The sequence below is a fragment of the Artemia franciscana genome, chromosome 7, assembly GCF_032884065.1.
Source record: "Artemia franciscana chromosome 7, ASM3288406v1, whole genome shotgun sequence".
Taxonomy (NCBI): domain Eukaryota; kingdom Metazoa; phylum Arthropoda; class Branchiopoda; order Anostraca; family Artemiidae; genus Artemia; species Artemia franciscana.
Genome location: NC_088869.1, coordinates 12,744,373 through 12,761,448, shown reverse-complemented (window position 1 = coordinate 12,761,448; position 17,076 = coordinate 12,744,373). Strand labels below are relative to the sequence as shown.

The 17,076-nt window shown below is 33.5% G+C and overlaps 2 protein-coding genes across 3 annotated transcripts in view; one reads left to right on the top strand and one right to left on the bottom strand.

Moving 5' to 3' along the window:
• Positions 1 to 17,076, bottom strand: part of LOC136028860 (iron-sulfur cluster co-chaperone protein HscB-like) — a 134,355-nt gene that overhangs the window by 71,037 nt on the left and 46,242 nt on the right. The gene's annotated exons all lie outside the window — the stretch shown is intronic.
• LOC136028862 (ferritin heavy chain-like) overlaps positions 1 to 17,076 on the top strand; it is a 40,894-nt gene that overhangs the window by 7,980 nt on the left and 15,838 nt on the right. Inside the window, exon 1 of one of the 2 annotated variants that reach the window (XM_065706802.1) lies at positions 8,623 to 8,754. The exons of the other annotated variant lie outside the window; for it this stretch is intronic. Within the exon in view, the coding sequence (XP_065562874.1) occupies positions 8,656 to 8,754 (99 nt within the window). The 5' untranslated portion in view covers positions 8,623 to 8,655. Of the gene's footprint in view, positions 1 to 8,622; positions 8,755 to 17,076 lie in introns of those variants that run through there. 2 annotated transcript variants of the gene reach the window in all.

The window sequence follows — 17,076 nt, the reverse complement described above, 5'->3', positions numbered from 1 at the left end:
AAATGTTATGATTATAAGGAATGAATACTAGCATATGTATGTTAAACTGAAAATACACATTCATTTGTATTTTTTCAGTAAAATGCAAATTTTCTTCTGGTCTTGAGAAGGAATAGGAGTTCCTTACTTTTCTTTGAAAAACTTATTTAATGAAGAAAGTTTTTTAATTAATTCTGTTCGTTTTATATTCAAATAGTATCTTTCAGAGAATAAGAAAATAATAGTATGAATCTATCTGGTGTTTTCTTCAAGAATTTAATGTTTAGCCTACTATTGTTATGCTGAAGAAACTTTTTCAACAATTTTTGTCAACTTTCACACTTTTGAAAACCTTGACAGAAAAGTAGTGTTTAATTTAGTTTTTACCTCCTATAACTGACCTAAAAACCAAAACTTATTGCCACTCCCAAAAAAATCTACTTAGCATGGATACACTAACATATATTTGATTTAGTTAAATTTTAAGAGCAGAATTAGTAATAGAAATATCCCCGAAAGTTTGAAAAGTATTGGGGGCCCAATTACTTTAACAAGCCAGATAGGGGTTAAACTAACAGAGATACTTGTCCTTGAAGAGGCTATTATGCGCACCCGGGACTGACGCTGTACTATAGGGCATGTTTATAGTGCAACTACGTAACAGGGGTTTGCTTATTAGATCACACAGAATTTTTTATAAGTAATAGAGGTAATAGTTACCTAATATCTTCTTTTAAAAAAACCCTGAGGGCCAGGAAAAAACCTCTAGGAACGCCTCCTAAGTAAGGACATAGTTCATACAAGGTCCCAAAATATTCGTGTTTTTTTGCAATTTTGTGCTCCCTAATCTGCTGCACTTTTCTCCATAAATAACCTATATAACCTATAGCATATAACCTATACCTATAACATATAGATAACCTATATCCATAGTATAGAGTAATGATTTTAGGGAATAAAAGATTCCTGTCATTTCCCAAAAACCGGAATTTCATCCGCTACTATTCCTATGGGGAACCGGGTGATTCCATTGTCTGTTAGAAAGCGAATTTTGTTTAGTCTTACATAAGATCTTGAACGTGTAACATCAACTTTAAAAAACAGATATGTCTAAAAGATATCAATAGGTTATTATCCTCTCTTTCCAAACCCTACCCCTCACAATCAGGAATGCAAACCTATATTTGAGCTGATATATTTCTCTATATTAGATTTACATCTTAAAAAACCTGGCTCCTGCTCTTGTATGATTTTCAAAATGATAGAATAACCTTTTTTCTCGTAAATTCATTAAAACTGCTTTGAAGCAGGTTGGTAGAAGATGAAAATCTGTGTTGAACTCTTAATGATGTAAAGCCCTACTTTCTACCGAACAGATGCTATTAAATAGAAGGGGATACACCCCTTGTCTGCAAAATTAATGCAATCTGACAGATTGCAAATAATTACCTTAAGACAGCTGTCCAAAATAATCAGATGAAAACACTCGCATTTATACCAGCTGCACTCGTCTGGAAAATTTCCGCCCAAACGGTTAAGTAAATGTATTATATTTAGGCATTAAATGAGATCACGAGTAATATTCTTCTATTATACTAAAAAAACAAGTGTCTTTTTGGCAATAATAATGAGCCCCATTTCTCCCTAGTTGTAAAACAGAAGTTTACTGATTCTGTAGTGTTTTCTTCTATAGTATATATTTCTCATAAAATTCTACTTAAGCTACCTTTTTATATCTTGAAAAAGGGGGTTAAGAAAATGAGACGAATCTACAGGGTGACGTATTCCCTGAGAAGGTATTTTATGGCGCATACTAAATCTATATTATAGCCCTTTAAATAAATAAGCATAAAACCCTGCATTCTCGATTGTTGTCTGAACTTCAAATCCTTGGTCTGTGATTGAAAGAACTAAAATTTTCAGACGGGTGAATAATGCCACTTTTAAAGATTTTCTTTGAAAAATACTTCAAATTCTAATACTTAGATGAGAATTTAAGTTGGAAGGGGAGGGTTTCCGACAATGATAAAAAAGGTGGTACGTTTAAATATTACATTCAAAGTTGTATATCTATTGTTCAAAATTGAAAGCCAGTACAAGATTTACCAACCAAAAACTGTGGTTTTCATCCCATAATTTATTTTTTTCGATGTGGCGAGTATACTTAAAGTGAATTTCCTTGCTTTTATGGTGACAAGCCTCAAATGAACGACTTTCTAGTTGAAAATACTCTTTCCTACCTGAATAATATACATATTAGGGCCTTAAGAGTGGAATGTTTTAAATGTGTTTCTAAATTTGTTTATTAATGAAACTTCTATGTTAATACTCTGTGTCCTTCATTATCCTTCTTCCACGTATAGAAAAGCATCAATAATGATAAGTGGTGGCAGCTCGTTAGTATTCTGCTTGTATTCATTTTGGCATTTATAATCAGGGTAAAATTTCCTAAAATATAATGCAACTTCATTTTTATTGTTTCTCCTTGTAAAGTCAATAATACTATTTTCATTCATATTACAAAATTCACCTGTTTCAATTCGCTTATTTAACGCAATGTTGCGTACTAAATTCTCGTATGAAGAATCACTTTCTGTAACTGCCAAATAAATTCAGTAGGTTTATAATCATGGTAGCATGTATCTTCACAGCTATATTTTAAAAACCAAACTCTCTTATTACTTCAGTAATTGAAGCGTAGACCAGGCTCTTCTTCCCAAAACAATTTAAGACAACGAAGATTCCAGTCTCTAAAGAAAAAACTGAAATAATGTTTAGGGTTTTTTTGCAACTATACCAGGGTAATTATTTTCCCAATAATAAAATTTATCATAGTGACAACTAGAACGAAGGAAAACTCTAGTATGGTATTCACAAATCTCTTCAAGAAAAAATTACTAGACAGAGTCTTTAATTTGCAATTCATATCCTCTATGCTAATTACATGGATTGCATAGTTTACACTTTTCATTACAGTCATAAAAAAAAGTACAATTCTCATAGGTTGACCAGCTGCTCAATATATACAAACAAAATGAACATGTGTTACAATTTTTTCGATGTTGACTGTCTCACTTCGAAAAAAACTGACTCGGGAAAAATTAATGTCTTCTAGAAGGAGGAGGAGTGACGTCATGAAACTTATTTCTTCTTGCCTTGCCAAATGGCCACCTAGGTAGTTGTTAAAAGCAAAATAAAAACAATATTTTGTTTTGTTTCAATTTCTATGTCTATAAATTGAGTAAGTGCATCTGAACCATAGTGTAAAAGTTCCATGCAATAGTGAAAAGATGGTGAATCACTTCTCATTATATCGTTAAGCATTTCTTGAGAAAATATTTTCCGATGAAAACATAACTCTAGAAAATCATCATCTAGAATCAAACATTTTTCCAAAGTCGCTAGTCACGTTTCAGTCACGTTTTAATATTGACACTCTCACTACAGATTGTAGACTAACAATAGATCTTGCGAGTAACAATCTCACTCCTTTTATAGATTGATCCATGGTTCAATGAATGTGTCCGTGAGTAAACTATCATTGGCGCTAGTGATATTGTTTTCATCAATTCACTTCTAATTTCCTTGCAGATAATGCCTGCTAGTGCCCATTTTATTTTACTTGTGATTTCTCTGTGTATTACCACATTGTGTTTACATACGTAACAGTTTCGGCACCTAGATAAGATATATTACATGACTTTACAGAGCTACATTTTTCTCCTTCTTATTTTCTTTTGAATGGTTGTCAAAGGGTAATGTTCTGTCAAAGGGTAAAGTTTTAACATCAGCAAGATGTTGGAACTCATCATCAACTAAACATTTTAGTTTCATATTCTCTTTGAGCACTAACTTCTCTGAAGATTTTACTCTCGCATATTCACCTCTATAAAACTTGAATTTTCTCAATACTTCAAATAAATCTAAATCCTTACTGTCATGGCAACGCTGGCATACATTTTCAATAATATCACCATTAGCACCCTCTTCGTAACTCAAGTATTTCTCTTTATCAGCATTCATTACTACTACAACCTTATCATCAACACACCCTTTCTTGGAATGTTTCATCTTCACTATTTAAATATGATGTAGATATTTATCCTCCTGATGCAGAAATAATACTGAATCAAATCATATGATCCATCAAGTCAGGCAAGATTATGTCACCGTAAACTCCAATTACAACACCTTCATCTTTTGAAAAACATTCTGTATAACGTATTGAACACCTACTGGCTGTCATAGAATGACGGGGAAAGGACTGCCGTGAATCGAGGGATGGGGCTGTTGTGGAGTCTAGGGATAGGGTGTCGTGGAACCTTAAAAGCCCTCACTACTAAATCAATATCCTAAGGAGTTCCTCTGATGTTGCAGATATGTCTTGTTGGCAACAAGCATACACCAAAGTGCGTTTTGATATAATTTTAAAGCAACATTTAGTTTTTAAGCAATATTGGCAAACTGCATAAATGTGGTGGGTTTACCTACCCAATAACCCTAGAGATATACTAACTAGACAGTTCAGTTATGCCGGAGAAAATGGATGTCTTAAAATTTTGAGAGGAAGTGTTTGGAAATTTATTGGCTAAAGAAGATGGACGATTGCCCTCCAGTCACTTATGACTTGAATAAGCCCTACAACTTCTGATTTCCAAACTAATTAGCTCCCTTAAAATAGGAATGACATTACAAGCTGTCACAGAGCAGCGCTGCCAATGATATTGCTTATATGCCCTTTTAATACCTGCATACACATAGTTTCTTCCTAGAACCATTGGTGATTCGTCCTCTTGACAACTTGTGTCGGCATAACGTGTTATGATTTAGTTCAATAAACTTTCAGGATTGCCCAAAATTTCACCTTAATACCTTTAGCTTTAGTAGCAGTAGTAGCAAAGTTAGTCCAAAGTAACGGATTTACACGTTATATAAATTCGTTTTTTCACACTCAGTTATTTTTTATAAGTGTCTTTTATGGATTGCTTTTTTACGTTTTCATTATGACTGATGTTAACTGGCCACTTTGAAAGATGTTTACTAAGCGTCTCTTAGTCAATAATACAACAGTTAAAAAAGATAATCTCTAGTTTTAGAGATTTGAAGATGGACACATTTTTGGAAAAAAAAGACAAATTTTTGGATACTCAAGAGACACATCTGACCAATAGTTTGCAACCCCGGACATTTCAATTTTGTAATATTTTTTTTCTTTTTCTAAGGAAAGAGAATTTGAAATATAAAAGCATGATAAAATTTCGCACAAATTGAAATTTAAATTGTGCACGTATATTTTACAAAAACACTTTCCTTTTGGTTCATTTCGACTGTAGATCTATTCTGAAGAACTAAATTTTGAAGTATTAATTTTTCAAACTTAATTCTTCAAATTAATTCTTCAAACTTAATAGAGTGCCCCTCAGGTTTCAAAATGCTGTTTATTAGCTTACAAAAATAATTTCCATTCGTATACCACTACCGCTCGAAAAGTTAGTCAGTGTACAAGTTCATTTCGTGTAATCAAATTAACAAAATGTTCCGAGAAAAATTATAAAATATTAGTTTGGGCTCTCTGAGATGGGCAAATTTCAATTAAAGATTCAAAAAAATATTCTTCTAAAACGTGCTAGGTGATACTTTGTAGCTTGACTCATTGCCTAAACCGGCCTAACTGAATCATTGCCTAAACTATCATGCAGCATATAATTAAAGTTTTACTGATTTTTTGTTTCTATTCTACTGACCAAAGAAGAAATTTGCTAAAACCTCTATTTTGTTTTTCTATGCCGAAAAAAATGTAGCAAACGGCATCGACAAAGACATTAAGACACACAGAGATGTGATTGATGCATTGACATTTATGTTTTAATCAAGGCAGTATTGACCGGGGGAGGGAGAAAATTGGAGAGATAGACCCCCTTCCCTCCAAAGCATTCGTTTGACTTGTAAAAACAAAACATAAATTTATATAAACAGATGTGTATACATGTATGTGTGTTTTTGTTTATGTACATATGTAAGTGTGCGTATACATAGGTTTGTATATATATATATATATATTTATATGCAAATAATAATAATGAAAATAAATAATAATGCAATAATAATAATAATAATGCAATAAATGCAAATAAATATTTCAAATTATATATATGTATATATATATATATATATATATATATATATATATATATATATAATATATATATATATATATATATATATATATATATATATATATATATATATATATATATATATATATATATATGTAATTCCCCTTGCTATTTTGGGGAAATAAGACTTATTCTAAATTGATGCTCATTCAAAATAAATAAAATTTTTCAAGTTTTATGTTACTCATTAAAGTTACAAGCCTGAGAAAATTTACCCAAATTTGGAAAAAGGGGAAAAACGTCCCTGAACCATCAAGTGATCTTAATGAAAATCACACCATCAAATTCAGCATATCAAAGAACCTTACAGTAGAGGTCTTGAGCTTCTATATGCAAAATATGGAATTTTACTTATTTTTTGCTAGAAGCAAGATCACAAATGCTTGCTTAATTAATTTTTTACCAGGGTTGATCGTATCGAACCACTTATATTAGACAATCGGAAGACGGTTCATTTGATGGGGAATTAAGGTTCTATAGCCCTTTTTAAGTGATCAAAAACATTAAATGGCAGCTAGCACCCCTCCCTCACCCATTTTATTCCAAAGTAGTCCGATCAACATTTTGAGATAGCCATTTTGTTCAGCATAGTTGAAAAATGTGATAGCTACGTCATTGAAGATGACTTGACCCCACAGCCCCTGGGGGAAGGGGTAAAAGCTATAATCTTTGCCTACCGTTTACATACAGTTTTGGCTATTGTGAAGTATACAAATACTTTTCGCTTTTCTTGGAGGAATGTTTTGTAGGAGAAGGGCTTTCCAAAAAGGGGAGCTGGATTTCCAGGCATTACTTGAAAAACAATCAACAATTAGACTTAAAAAGCAAATTTATTAAACTGAATGTAAGAAACAAAACAAAAACTTAAAGAACAAAAATTATTACGTATATGAAGAGGGTTGCCCCCTTTATTGCTAAAATATAAAATTTGCAAGAAACATATACGAAATTCGCTTAATTTGTCTTACTTTCTCGATGGCAACCCTAATTTACAAGTGTGGATGCTCTGGGAGCATTGTCTGGGGACAATATTCAGCATATTTGAATTTTGGGGGGTTATTTACGTGGGGAAGGGGGAATTTCCCACAAGAGAAATTCTTCAGGGTGAAATTATAGCTAGGAGAAATTCTGCAAGGGGAAATTGTAAGCGGGATAAACTTTTCAATAGCTGGGGAAGGGGAGGGGGAAATTTGAGATAAATATTCCAAGCAGGGCAATTTATGCCATGACCTGAAGAAAGATGAGAAATTAAAAAAAATAAGCGTTTATTCAAATTAAAGCATGCTGCGCAGTATTTTTCAGGCGGAATAGTGATCAAGAAATAATCTGATTCAAGAAAGAGGGAATGTCTAGCGAAGATGGAATTATTTGGGGGTAATTTCCTTGGAGAAGAATTTTATAGGGGAGGAACTTTCTATGGAGAATTTTTTTGGGGGAATTTTTGACGGAGGAGGGCAGATTTTCTGGTATTATTTGAAAAGCGATCAGAAATCAAATAAAAATAAACAAGTTTTTTCTACTGACAGTAGGGAGCAGCATTAAAACTTAAAATGAACAGGAAATATTTTATATGTGAGGAGCTGCCCGATTCTCAATACCCCGCTATTTACGCTAAAGTATGAACTTTTGTCCCAGTTCTTTAAGAACGATTACTGATACACAAAGGTTGTGCAATTAGAGTCAGAACCTTTCTTAAAAGTTCTTAAAAAACTTTACTGTGAAAAGAGAGGTATTGAAGAGAGGATGCCTCTGCTATTAGGAATAATTTCTGTGTGTTTTAAGCGTTAATGCTGCTCTTCACTCTTAGTAGAAAAAGCTTTTTTTTATTTAGCCAGGAGCCCTAACTATTTTCAAAACTATTTCCTTTCATAATTTTCCGTACTATTTTGGGAAAAATTAGCCAACGATTCTGCTCAAGCGCAGCAATTGTATACCTTAACAATCAGTGACAAACGCAGCTGGGTTTGAGATCCACCTCTCCATCCAAAAGAAATTCTAATTTTTTAAAACCTCTTAATATTTCTCATTCAGACTATAAAATTAGATTTGCCTTGGATCATTGGGCCCCAGAAAAATAATCAGGCGTACATGCCTGCCAATCAATAACAGTAATTTTTCTCCTCCCCAATTTGTCATTCTGGCTATGCCTGTAGTTTTGGGTGTTACTTTTACAAAGGGATGTTTTGCTTGCTTTCAGTTTTAGTTTCACTATTTATTACCAAGGGCAAAAATAAATCAGTATATATCTACAAGCCAAAGTATTGTGAAATCCTTTTCAGGCAAAATATATAAATCACAAACAAAAAGAAAAGCTTCCAAGTAATATCACAAATTTTGCATGATTCATTTTGCAAATACTCAGGATTCCTTATATCAACCTTAGGAACAAGAAATTGTGGTTAGGTTTAAGATTAGTCTACTTGTTGACCACAATTTCTTGTTAAGATAAGCTGAACATGAAGCCAAAACCCGTGCTGATGCTTCATTTGTGTGAGTTAATATGTCTCGTTGTAAGCAGAATGTTCATATGGACACAGAAAATGCTATTAATAAGCACATAAACTTAGAACTCTACACAGCTTACATTTATTTGGTCATGGTAAAAATTCATGTTTTACAAGCTTTTAAATTATATTTTCTCTGTTTAAGTTTGATTTTGATAGGGATCTTGTAGATAGTTTTATTGCAATGCTAATATAACCTCAAACAATTTCAACGAAGTAAAAAAAAAAAATACAATAGTTAAGCCCAAGACTTCAAGCTACCAAACATATATAGCCTCAATTTAGTATGCCCCGGAAGGCAAAGTTGAGCGAGTATGCCCCAGAACGCAAAGATAGTTCAATTTTCCATATCCAGCGGAGATTTAGTTAGCCTACGTAGAATATACGTAAAAACATCATCAACGGCACGTCGCTTCGTCAAAGATTCCACTAATAAAGATCTATAGCCAAACCTTACTTTATATAATTGGTAATGTTGGTAGCTTCTAGCCAATCCTAACGCAAGCCATAACTAAGGCGTATCTGATGATGCAACAGCCTAACTTGAACTTTCAATTTGCTTCAGAAAATTTATAGAGAGAATACTTTTGGCTTCTTTATGCTTGAAAGCAAGCAACGATTCCAGCCAGGTTTCATTAGAGGGCCATAATTTGAATGTTTTGGTTAGTCCACCCTCTTTTCCCTGTAATCTTTAAGATTTTTCTGGGAAGTGGGGATGAGGGAACTTGAAATTTTTTTGGACGAAGGGGTAAAACATTTACCCTCAAGTCTTCATACGTCACAGTTATTCCCCCTTTCTGTCCCTTTTCATCTGATAGGCTAACTGTACAATATGTCTTGGGATAAGTGCTGCTTGTTGAATGTGCACCACTACTTCCGTTTATTGATTTTTATACAATTCTTTTGTCAAATACATAAATTCTTGGGCATTAAACTTATTTCAAAATATGTTCTGAATTTTAGCGAATTTTACTTTTGTATAATTCCATAGTAAAGTATTCTCTCAAACGCTCTCTAAGTAATGGCATGGTCTACTTTAAACTTTGTGGGTTTTAGATATCCACTGAATTTCATAGGAGCTGGTTAATCATAAAAATCCATCCAGCTACATCACTAGCGCAGCCATGTGATTGGGCTTGTGAGGTATTTGACCTTGCTAACATTTTTTGTTTAAGGAGACTTTAATAATTTCTTTGATTAGCTTAGCGACTGTCAAAATTTTCTTCACAATAAATTACTTGCCTGTGTGCACCACTGTGTCTTCCTGTATTTGTACAAAACTTACTATTTGTTGCAAGACGTTGTACAAATGTTACTTCATCTTGATTTTGAAGTTTTTAAGTGTTTTTTTTATGCAACCTCATTATAAATTATTAAAGTTTTCAGTCCTCTGTTATAGAATAAAAAAATTAAAAGCGGATAATTGTAGGTTCCAAGTAGCTTTTGGACTTTTAAGGTATTTCCTTTATACCTTTAAAATATAGTACATTTTTATTAAGGTATTTCTGTACATGTAAGTATTAGGGGTGCCATGCAGAGTACAAAGGATGTTGAAATGGTGTTCCACAAGGGTTGGCGCTAAGGCCAACAATGTTTTTAGTTTTCAATAATAACCTGCGTGGAGTGAAAAAGGGTCTTTCATTTGACTTGAATTTTACTGTGAGTGAATTTACAAAAGTAATAGTGCACTATTTGTGAATAATGTGCATTTTACAGTGGCAGTGAAAACAAAATGGTAATACATTGACAAGATTATTGGCTAATTAGAAAATGAACAAGGGAAAATAACCTGAGTTTAAGTAGCGCCCAATGGTTGTTCCATGCCTAGGCAGGGGCCTAAGCCTAGGCAAAAAAGGAATATATTTTGTAAACTTATGGTACAAAACGAAACATTCCGCAAGTGGAGATATATATATTTCGGTAAAAAAAAAATTGTCACTTTTACCAAAGTAGTACTTTTTCTCTATATTTTTTTTTCGAGTGTCCAGGTTTTGCCAAAGATTCATAAGTGAATGATTTTCTCCAAAGTAAGGGATTTACACGTTATATAGAAAGATGTTTACTAAGTGGCTCTTGGTCAATAATACAACTGTTAAAAAAGATAATCACAAGTTTATGAGATTTCAAGGTGAACACATCTTACGTAAAAAAAGACGCAGTTATGGATGCTCAGGAGACACATTCATGGACCAAAAAGTTGTCAATCCCGGGCATAAACAGTTTTGTAATAATTTGTATTTATTTTTCTAGGGAATGTGAATTTGTATGGTAAAAATATGACGAAATTATGCACAATTATAGATCAAAATTTCGCATGTATATACCACTAAAAATAGTTTCCAAATCGATTTTAAATTAGAAGTAGTGCTTTTGTAAAATTACATTTTTATAATTGGACCTTTAATTTTTGCCTTGGCTCGTCTTTTATCATTACGAAAGACCTATCGCCAAACCTTCGTTTCTTTTAATTGTTCATTGACTGCTCACATCTTTGATGTCACATTTTTTCTAACCGTGTGTGTCAATGCTTTTAAATTTTATTTTTGACTTGCTCACATGCTTGGTGTAATATGTCTTTTAACCGAGTGTATCTTTTCTCTTCATTTTCGACACGCTTCCACTACTGTTCGAGCCACGTCTGTATTTGATCTTCATTTTCATTTTTGACTCGCTCACATGTTCAGTGTCGTTTGTCTTCTATTTGTATGTTTCTTTTCCCTCCATTTTCATTGATGACACGCCACTGCTTTTCTTTTAACCGCATGTGTCTTTGCTCTTCATTTTCATTTTTGACTGGCTCACTTGCTCGGTATCAAACGTCTTCTAACCGTGTGTGTCTTTGTTATTTATTTCATTTTTGACAAGCTCTAATCTTCTAACACTTCGGGCACTTTCGCATATCTTCTAACCGCCGTATTTTTTTTATTCATTTTCAATTTTGACATAGTTTATTAATTTTAATTTTGAGGGGGAAACGCTTGAAGAATCCTTAGGTCCGATAATATTATCACACTTTAATAAAGGTTTTTAAAGCCTTTTCCCTCAAAAATACATTTATAAACAACAAAGTGACACTTGTTTTTATTTGAATTTGTTCTGTGCTGAGTTTTAGTTTGTAAAACTTGTTAAATGTTGGCTTTTCTTTTTGTGAAACTTGTACATTGATTTTTCTCCTCGTGAAACTGATTTTGTTCATGAAACTTGTTGTGTGCTGAATTTTGTTCGTAGAACTTGTTGTGTGTTGATCTTTGGTCTTGAAACTTGCTGCATGTTGATTTTTCTCTTCGTGAAACTTGTACATTGATTTTTCTCCCCGTGAAACTGATTTCGGTCATGGAGCTTGTTGCGTGCTGATTCTCTTTATGGAGCTTGCTGCCTGCCAATTTTTGTTTATGAAACTAGTTGCACGTTGCTTTATTCTCTTCGTGAAACTTGTACATTTATTTTTCTGCTCGTGAAACTGATTTTGTTCTTGGAACTTATTGCATGCTGATTTTTGTTCTAAGAACTTGTTGCTTGCTGATTTTTATTTGTGAAACTTGTTAAACGTTGATTTTTTCATTTTGTGAAACTCGTACATTGATTTTTTTCTTCTTTTGAAACTGATTTTGTTCATGGAGCTCTTTGCGTGCTGATTTTCTGTTGTTTGTGGAGCTTGCTGTGTCCTGGTTTTGCTCTTAAATGTTGCTGCGTGTTGATTTTTCTCTTTGTGAAACTTGTACTTTAAATTGTCTCATCACGAGACTGATTTTGTTCATGGAATGTTTTGCCTGCTCATAATTAAACATGGAACTTATTGCGCGTTGATTTTATTATTTATTCGCGAAACCTCTTGCACATTGATTTTTAACTTTGTGAAACTTGTACATTGGTTTTTCTCATCGTGAAACTGATTTTGTTCTTTAAAATCTTTGGGTGCAGATTTTTTCTTGTTCGTGGAACTTGCTGCGTCTTGATTTTTGTTCGTGAAACTTGTTGCATGTTGATTTTTCTCTTAGTGAAAATTGTACATTGATTTTTTTCCTCGTAGAACTCATTTTGCTCATGGAACCTATTGTGGGCTGATTTTTTTTTTGTTCGTGGAACTTGCTGCGTGCTGATTTTTGTTCATAAAACTTGTTGCATGTTGAAATTCACTTCTCGAAACTTTGACATTGATTTTTATTGTCGTCATACTGATCTTCTTCATGGAACCTGGTGCGTGTTGATTCTTGTTCATGAAACTTGTCGCATGATGATTTTTCTCTTCTTGAAACGTATATATTGATTTTCTCTCTTTGTAAAATTGTTTTGTTCATAGAACTTCTTGCGTGTTGATTTTTCGTTCCCTGAGCTAATCGCGTGCTGATTTTTTTTTTGTGTTCGTGAAAACTCTTGCTGATTGATTTTTCTCACCGTGGAAATTATAGATTAATTTTCCTCCTCGTGGAACCGATTTTCTTCATGGAATGAAACTTGATGGATGTCGATTTTTCTATTCGTGAAACTTTTATATTGATTTTTTTTTCTCCTCGTGAAACGAATTTTACTTATGGACCTTGTTGCGTACTGATTTTTTTGTTTGTGAAACTTATTGCGTATCGATTTTTTTCGTGAGAGTTATGCATTGATTTTCTCAGCTCCTGAAACTGATTTTGTTCATGAATTTTTGTTCGTGATGATCTTTGTTTGTAGACCTTGCTGCGTGCTCGTGTTTGCTCTTGAAACTTGTCGCATGTTCATTCTCTCTCCTTATGATACTGAGTTTTATTTATGCAACATTTTGCATGCTGATTTTTTTTGTGTAATTTGGGGCGTGCCTATTTTATTCCTGAAACTTGTTACATATTGATTTTTCTCTATGCAAAACTTATGCATTGATTTTTGTCCTCGTGATACTGATTTTTTTCATATAACTTATACTAGGTTATGCTAGGTTGGGGGGACTCAGAGAAAAATCAATATGTAACAAGTATCACAAGAACATTAGCACGCAACAAGTTACACGAACAAAAATGAAAATACAACAAATTCCATGAATAAAAATCAGTTTTAAGAGGAGAAAAATTTAACATACAACAAGTTTCACGAACAAAAATTAGCAAACAGCAAATTTTACACACAGAAATAAGCACGCACCAAGGTCTATGAAAAACGCAGCACTTAACAAATTCATGAACAAAATTACTTCCATGAGTTAAAAAAAATCAATGTACAACATTCACGAAAAGAAATAAAAGACACGCAACAAGTTTCAGGAATATAAAATCAACACGCAGCAAGTTCAAGGAGCAATAAATCAGCATGCAACAAGTTCCATGAACAAAATAAGTATCATGGGGACAAAAAAAAAGAATGTACTAGTTTCACGAAGAGAAAAATAAGCATGCAACAGGTTTAACGAACAAAACTCAGCACTCAACGAGTCCCACGACCAAAAAATTAGCAGGCAACAGGATCCATAAACAGAATGAGGTTCACGAGTAAACAAAATCAATATGCAGTTTTCACGAAGAGAAAAATCAGATTGCAACGAGTTTCACTAACGAAAATCAGCCCAAAACAAGTTCCGTGAACAACAATCAGCCCGCAACACGTTCCATGAGAAAAATCAGTTTCACGCGGAGAAAAATCAATGCACAAGTTTCAAGAACAGAAAAATCAACGTGCACCAAGTTTCACAAACAAAATCCAGCACATTAAAAGTTCCATGAACAAATATCAGGATACAACAAGTTTCATGAACAAAATCAGTCTCACAAGGAGGAAAATTAATGTATAACATCCACGATGGGAAAAATAAATAAAAGAAAAAGTTTCACAATGAAAAACGTCAGGACACAATAAATCCCGGGAACGAAAAATCAACACACAAGAAGCTCCATGAACAAAATCATTTCCACGATGAGAGAAAATTAATTTATAAGTTTCACGAAGACAAAAATCAACGTTCGACAAGTTTCAAGGACAAGAATCAGCACACAGAAGGTTCTACGAACATAGAATTAACATGCAACAAAATCCATTAACAAAATTAGTTTAACTAGGAGAAAATTCAAAGTAAAAGTTTCACGAAGAGAAAAACCAACATGCAACAAGTTTCACGAAAAAAAACAGGACGTACCAAGCTCCACGAACAAGAAAATATCAGAAAGCAAAGAGTTCCATGAACAAATCAGTTTCACAAGGAGAAAAATCATTGTACAAGTTTCACAAAGTAAAAAAAACCACGTGCAAGAAGTTTCACGAACAAAAAAATTAGCACGCGATGAGTTCCACGCAAAAGAAAATCAGCACGTAGCTAATTCTATGAAAAAAATTAATTTTGTTATGAGAAAAATCAATACACAACTTTCACGAAGAGAATAACCAACATGTAACATGTTTCAAGAACAAAAATCAGGACGCAGCAAGTTCCACGAACAAGAAAAATCAGCACGCAAAGAAATCCGGGAACAAAATCAGTTTCATGAGGATTAAAATGAATGTGCGAGTTTTAGGAAGTGAAAAATCAGCGTGCAGCAAGTTTCACGAATTAAACTCAGCACACAACAAGCAACAAGAGCCAAAAGTTAGCTCACAACAAGTTCCAAGACGAAAATCAGTTTCACGAGGAGAAAAATCAATATACAACTTTAAAGATTAGAAAAAATCAACGTGCAACAAGTTTCATGAATAAAACCCAGCACGCAGCAATTTCCATGAACATAGTCAGCACATAATTAGTTCCAAAAACAAAATCAGTTTTACGATGAGAAAAAAACAATATACGAATTTCACGAAGAAAACAATGAATATGCAACAAGTTTCACGAACAAATATCAGCACACAACAAGTTTCATGAACTAAATATCAACACGTTACAAATTCCCTAAACAAAATCAGTTTCACAAAGAAAAAACCGATGTAAAAGTTTCACGTAGAGATATTGAACAGATATCAGGAACAAAACTCAGCACGTAACAATCTCAACTAAAAACCATTCTTTAGTTTATATATTTTAATTTCGAGGGGGGAAAGCTTGAAAAACCCTTAAGTCTGATATTGTGCGCCAAAAGGGTATCATCAGGAGTGGTACATTTGCGACGCTGGCCTCAAATGCTAGGAGTCATCAGAAAAAATGCTAATGGGGATTTTTTCATTAAGTTTAAACCTTAGAATCTCGAGTTAACAAATATTTTTGCAGGAAAATGCTCGAAAAAATATCATATGTGTGATAATGCTTGCTAGAGGGTATCGTTTGTCAGCCATTGAGTTTAACCGACTGGGAATTGTTATGGAACATTACAATCCAGCAATGAAATGACAGGTTTCCGCTGTTCAAACAAAACTATGGTCATTTTTTAGTTTATAAATTTATTTTGAAGGGAAAAAACTTGAAAAATCCTTAGATGTGATAATATGAACCAGAGTAGTGCCATTTGCCAGCCATATTTTGCCATGGGGGAAGTTGCATAAAAAATCTTGGAATTGGCGAAACTTGGAGCGGAATTGGTGAATCAGAATTGTGGAATAAGGGACAGAAGTGTGAAAACCGGAAAAAATACAAACGGAGCCAGATTTTGAGTTGGGATCGTAGGGGGCGCAGTGAGAAGTGGTGTCTTCTGAACCGAGTTGGAAGCCAGAAGAATCGAAGGTGGAACCGTTGTGACCAGGGTCAGAAGTGGGGGAAATGGAATTGGATATCACTTTATTAAAATTAAAATATTTAAAAATGTCCTAGAAATGATAAGGGGTACCAGAGGGGCAGTAATGGTGTACAGTGTTGCATAAGCCTCTGAAGGTTCAAGTGGTCCAACAAAATAAACATTAACATAGATTTTTATTTAGCCAAAAACTCTGTCCCCCGCAAAGCAGTATTTTCAGCCGATTTGTGGTGCGAAACAACAATTCTTTCAAAAAGAAAGTGAAGAATCTATTGTAGGAAGATTCTGAGATAGTCAATCGATTTAAAATTATCGAAATATTATAGGCATATTGAGGCTCGAGTCTCAGAGGCATTAATGCTGTACGGTGGCACATTCGTTTCTGAAGGTGCAGGTATTCCTATAAAGTAATGTTTAACAAAGTCATCCATTTTAACCAAAATGTTTCTCTGCCAGCAATGCTGCGTTCTCAGCAATTTTATGTTGCGAAAGAAAAATTCTAGCCAAGGGATTTACAAAAAGGTTATTGCGTAAAAAATCTTAGATAGTTAATTGATTTAGAATCATCAAAAAACTATACGCACATTAAGCCATTGAGATAGTAATACCGTAGGGATGTGCACTCGTTTCTAAAATGTACAGATAATCCTAAGAAATAAAGGGATTAACATAGGCATTTATTTTAGTCAAGAAGATTGTGTCAGAGGAATGTGGTATTTTCCATAATTTTGTGGTGCGAAACAGTAATTCTAGCCAAAAGGAATAGATTTACTTCTTATATCACCTGTCCCC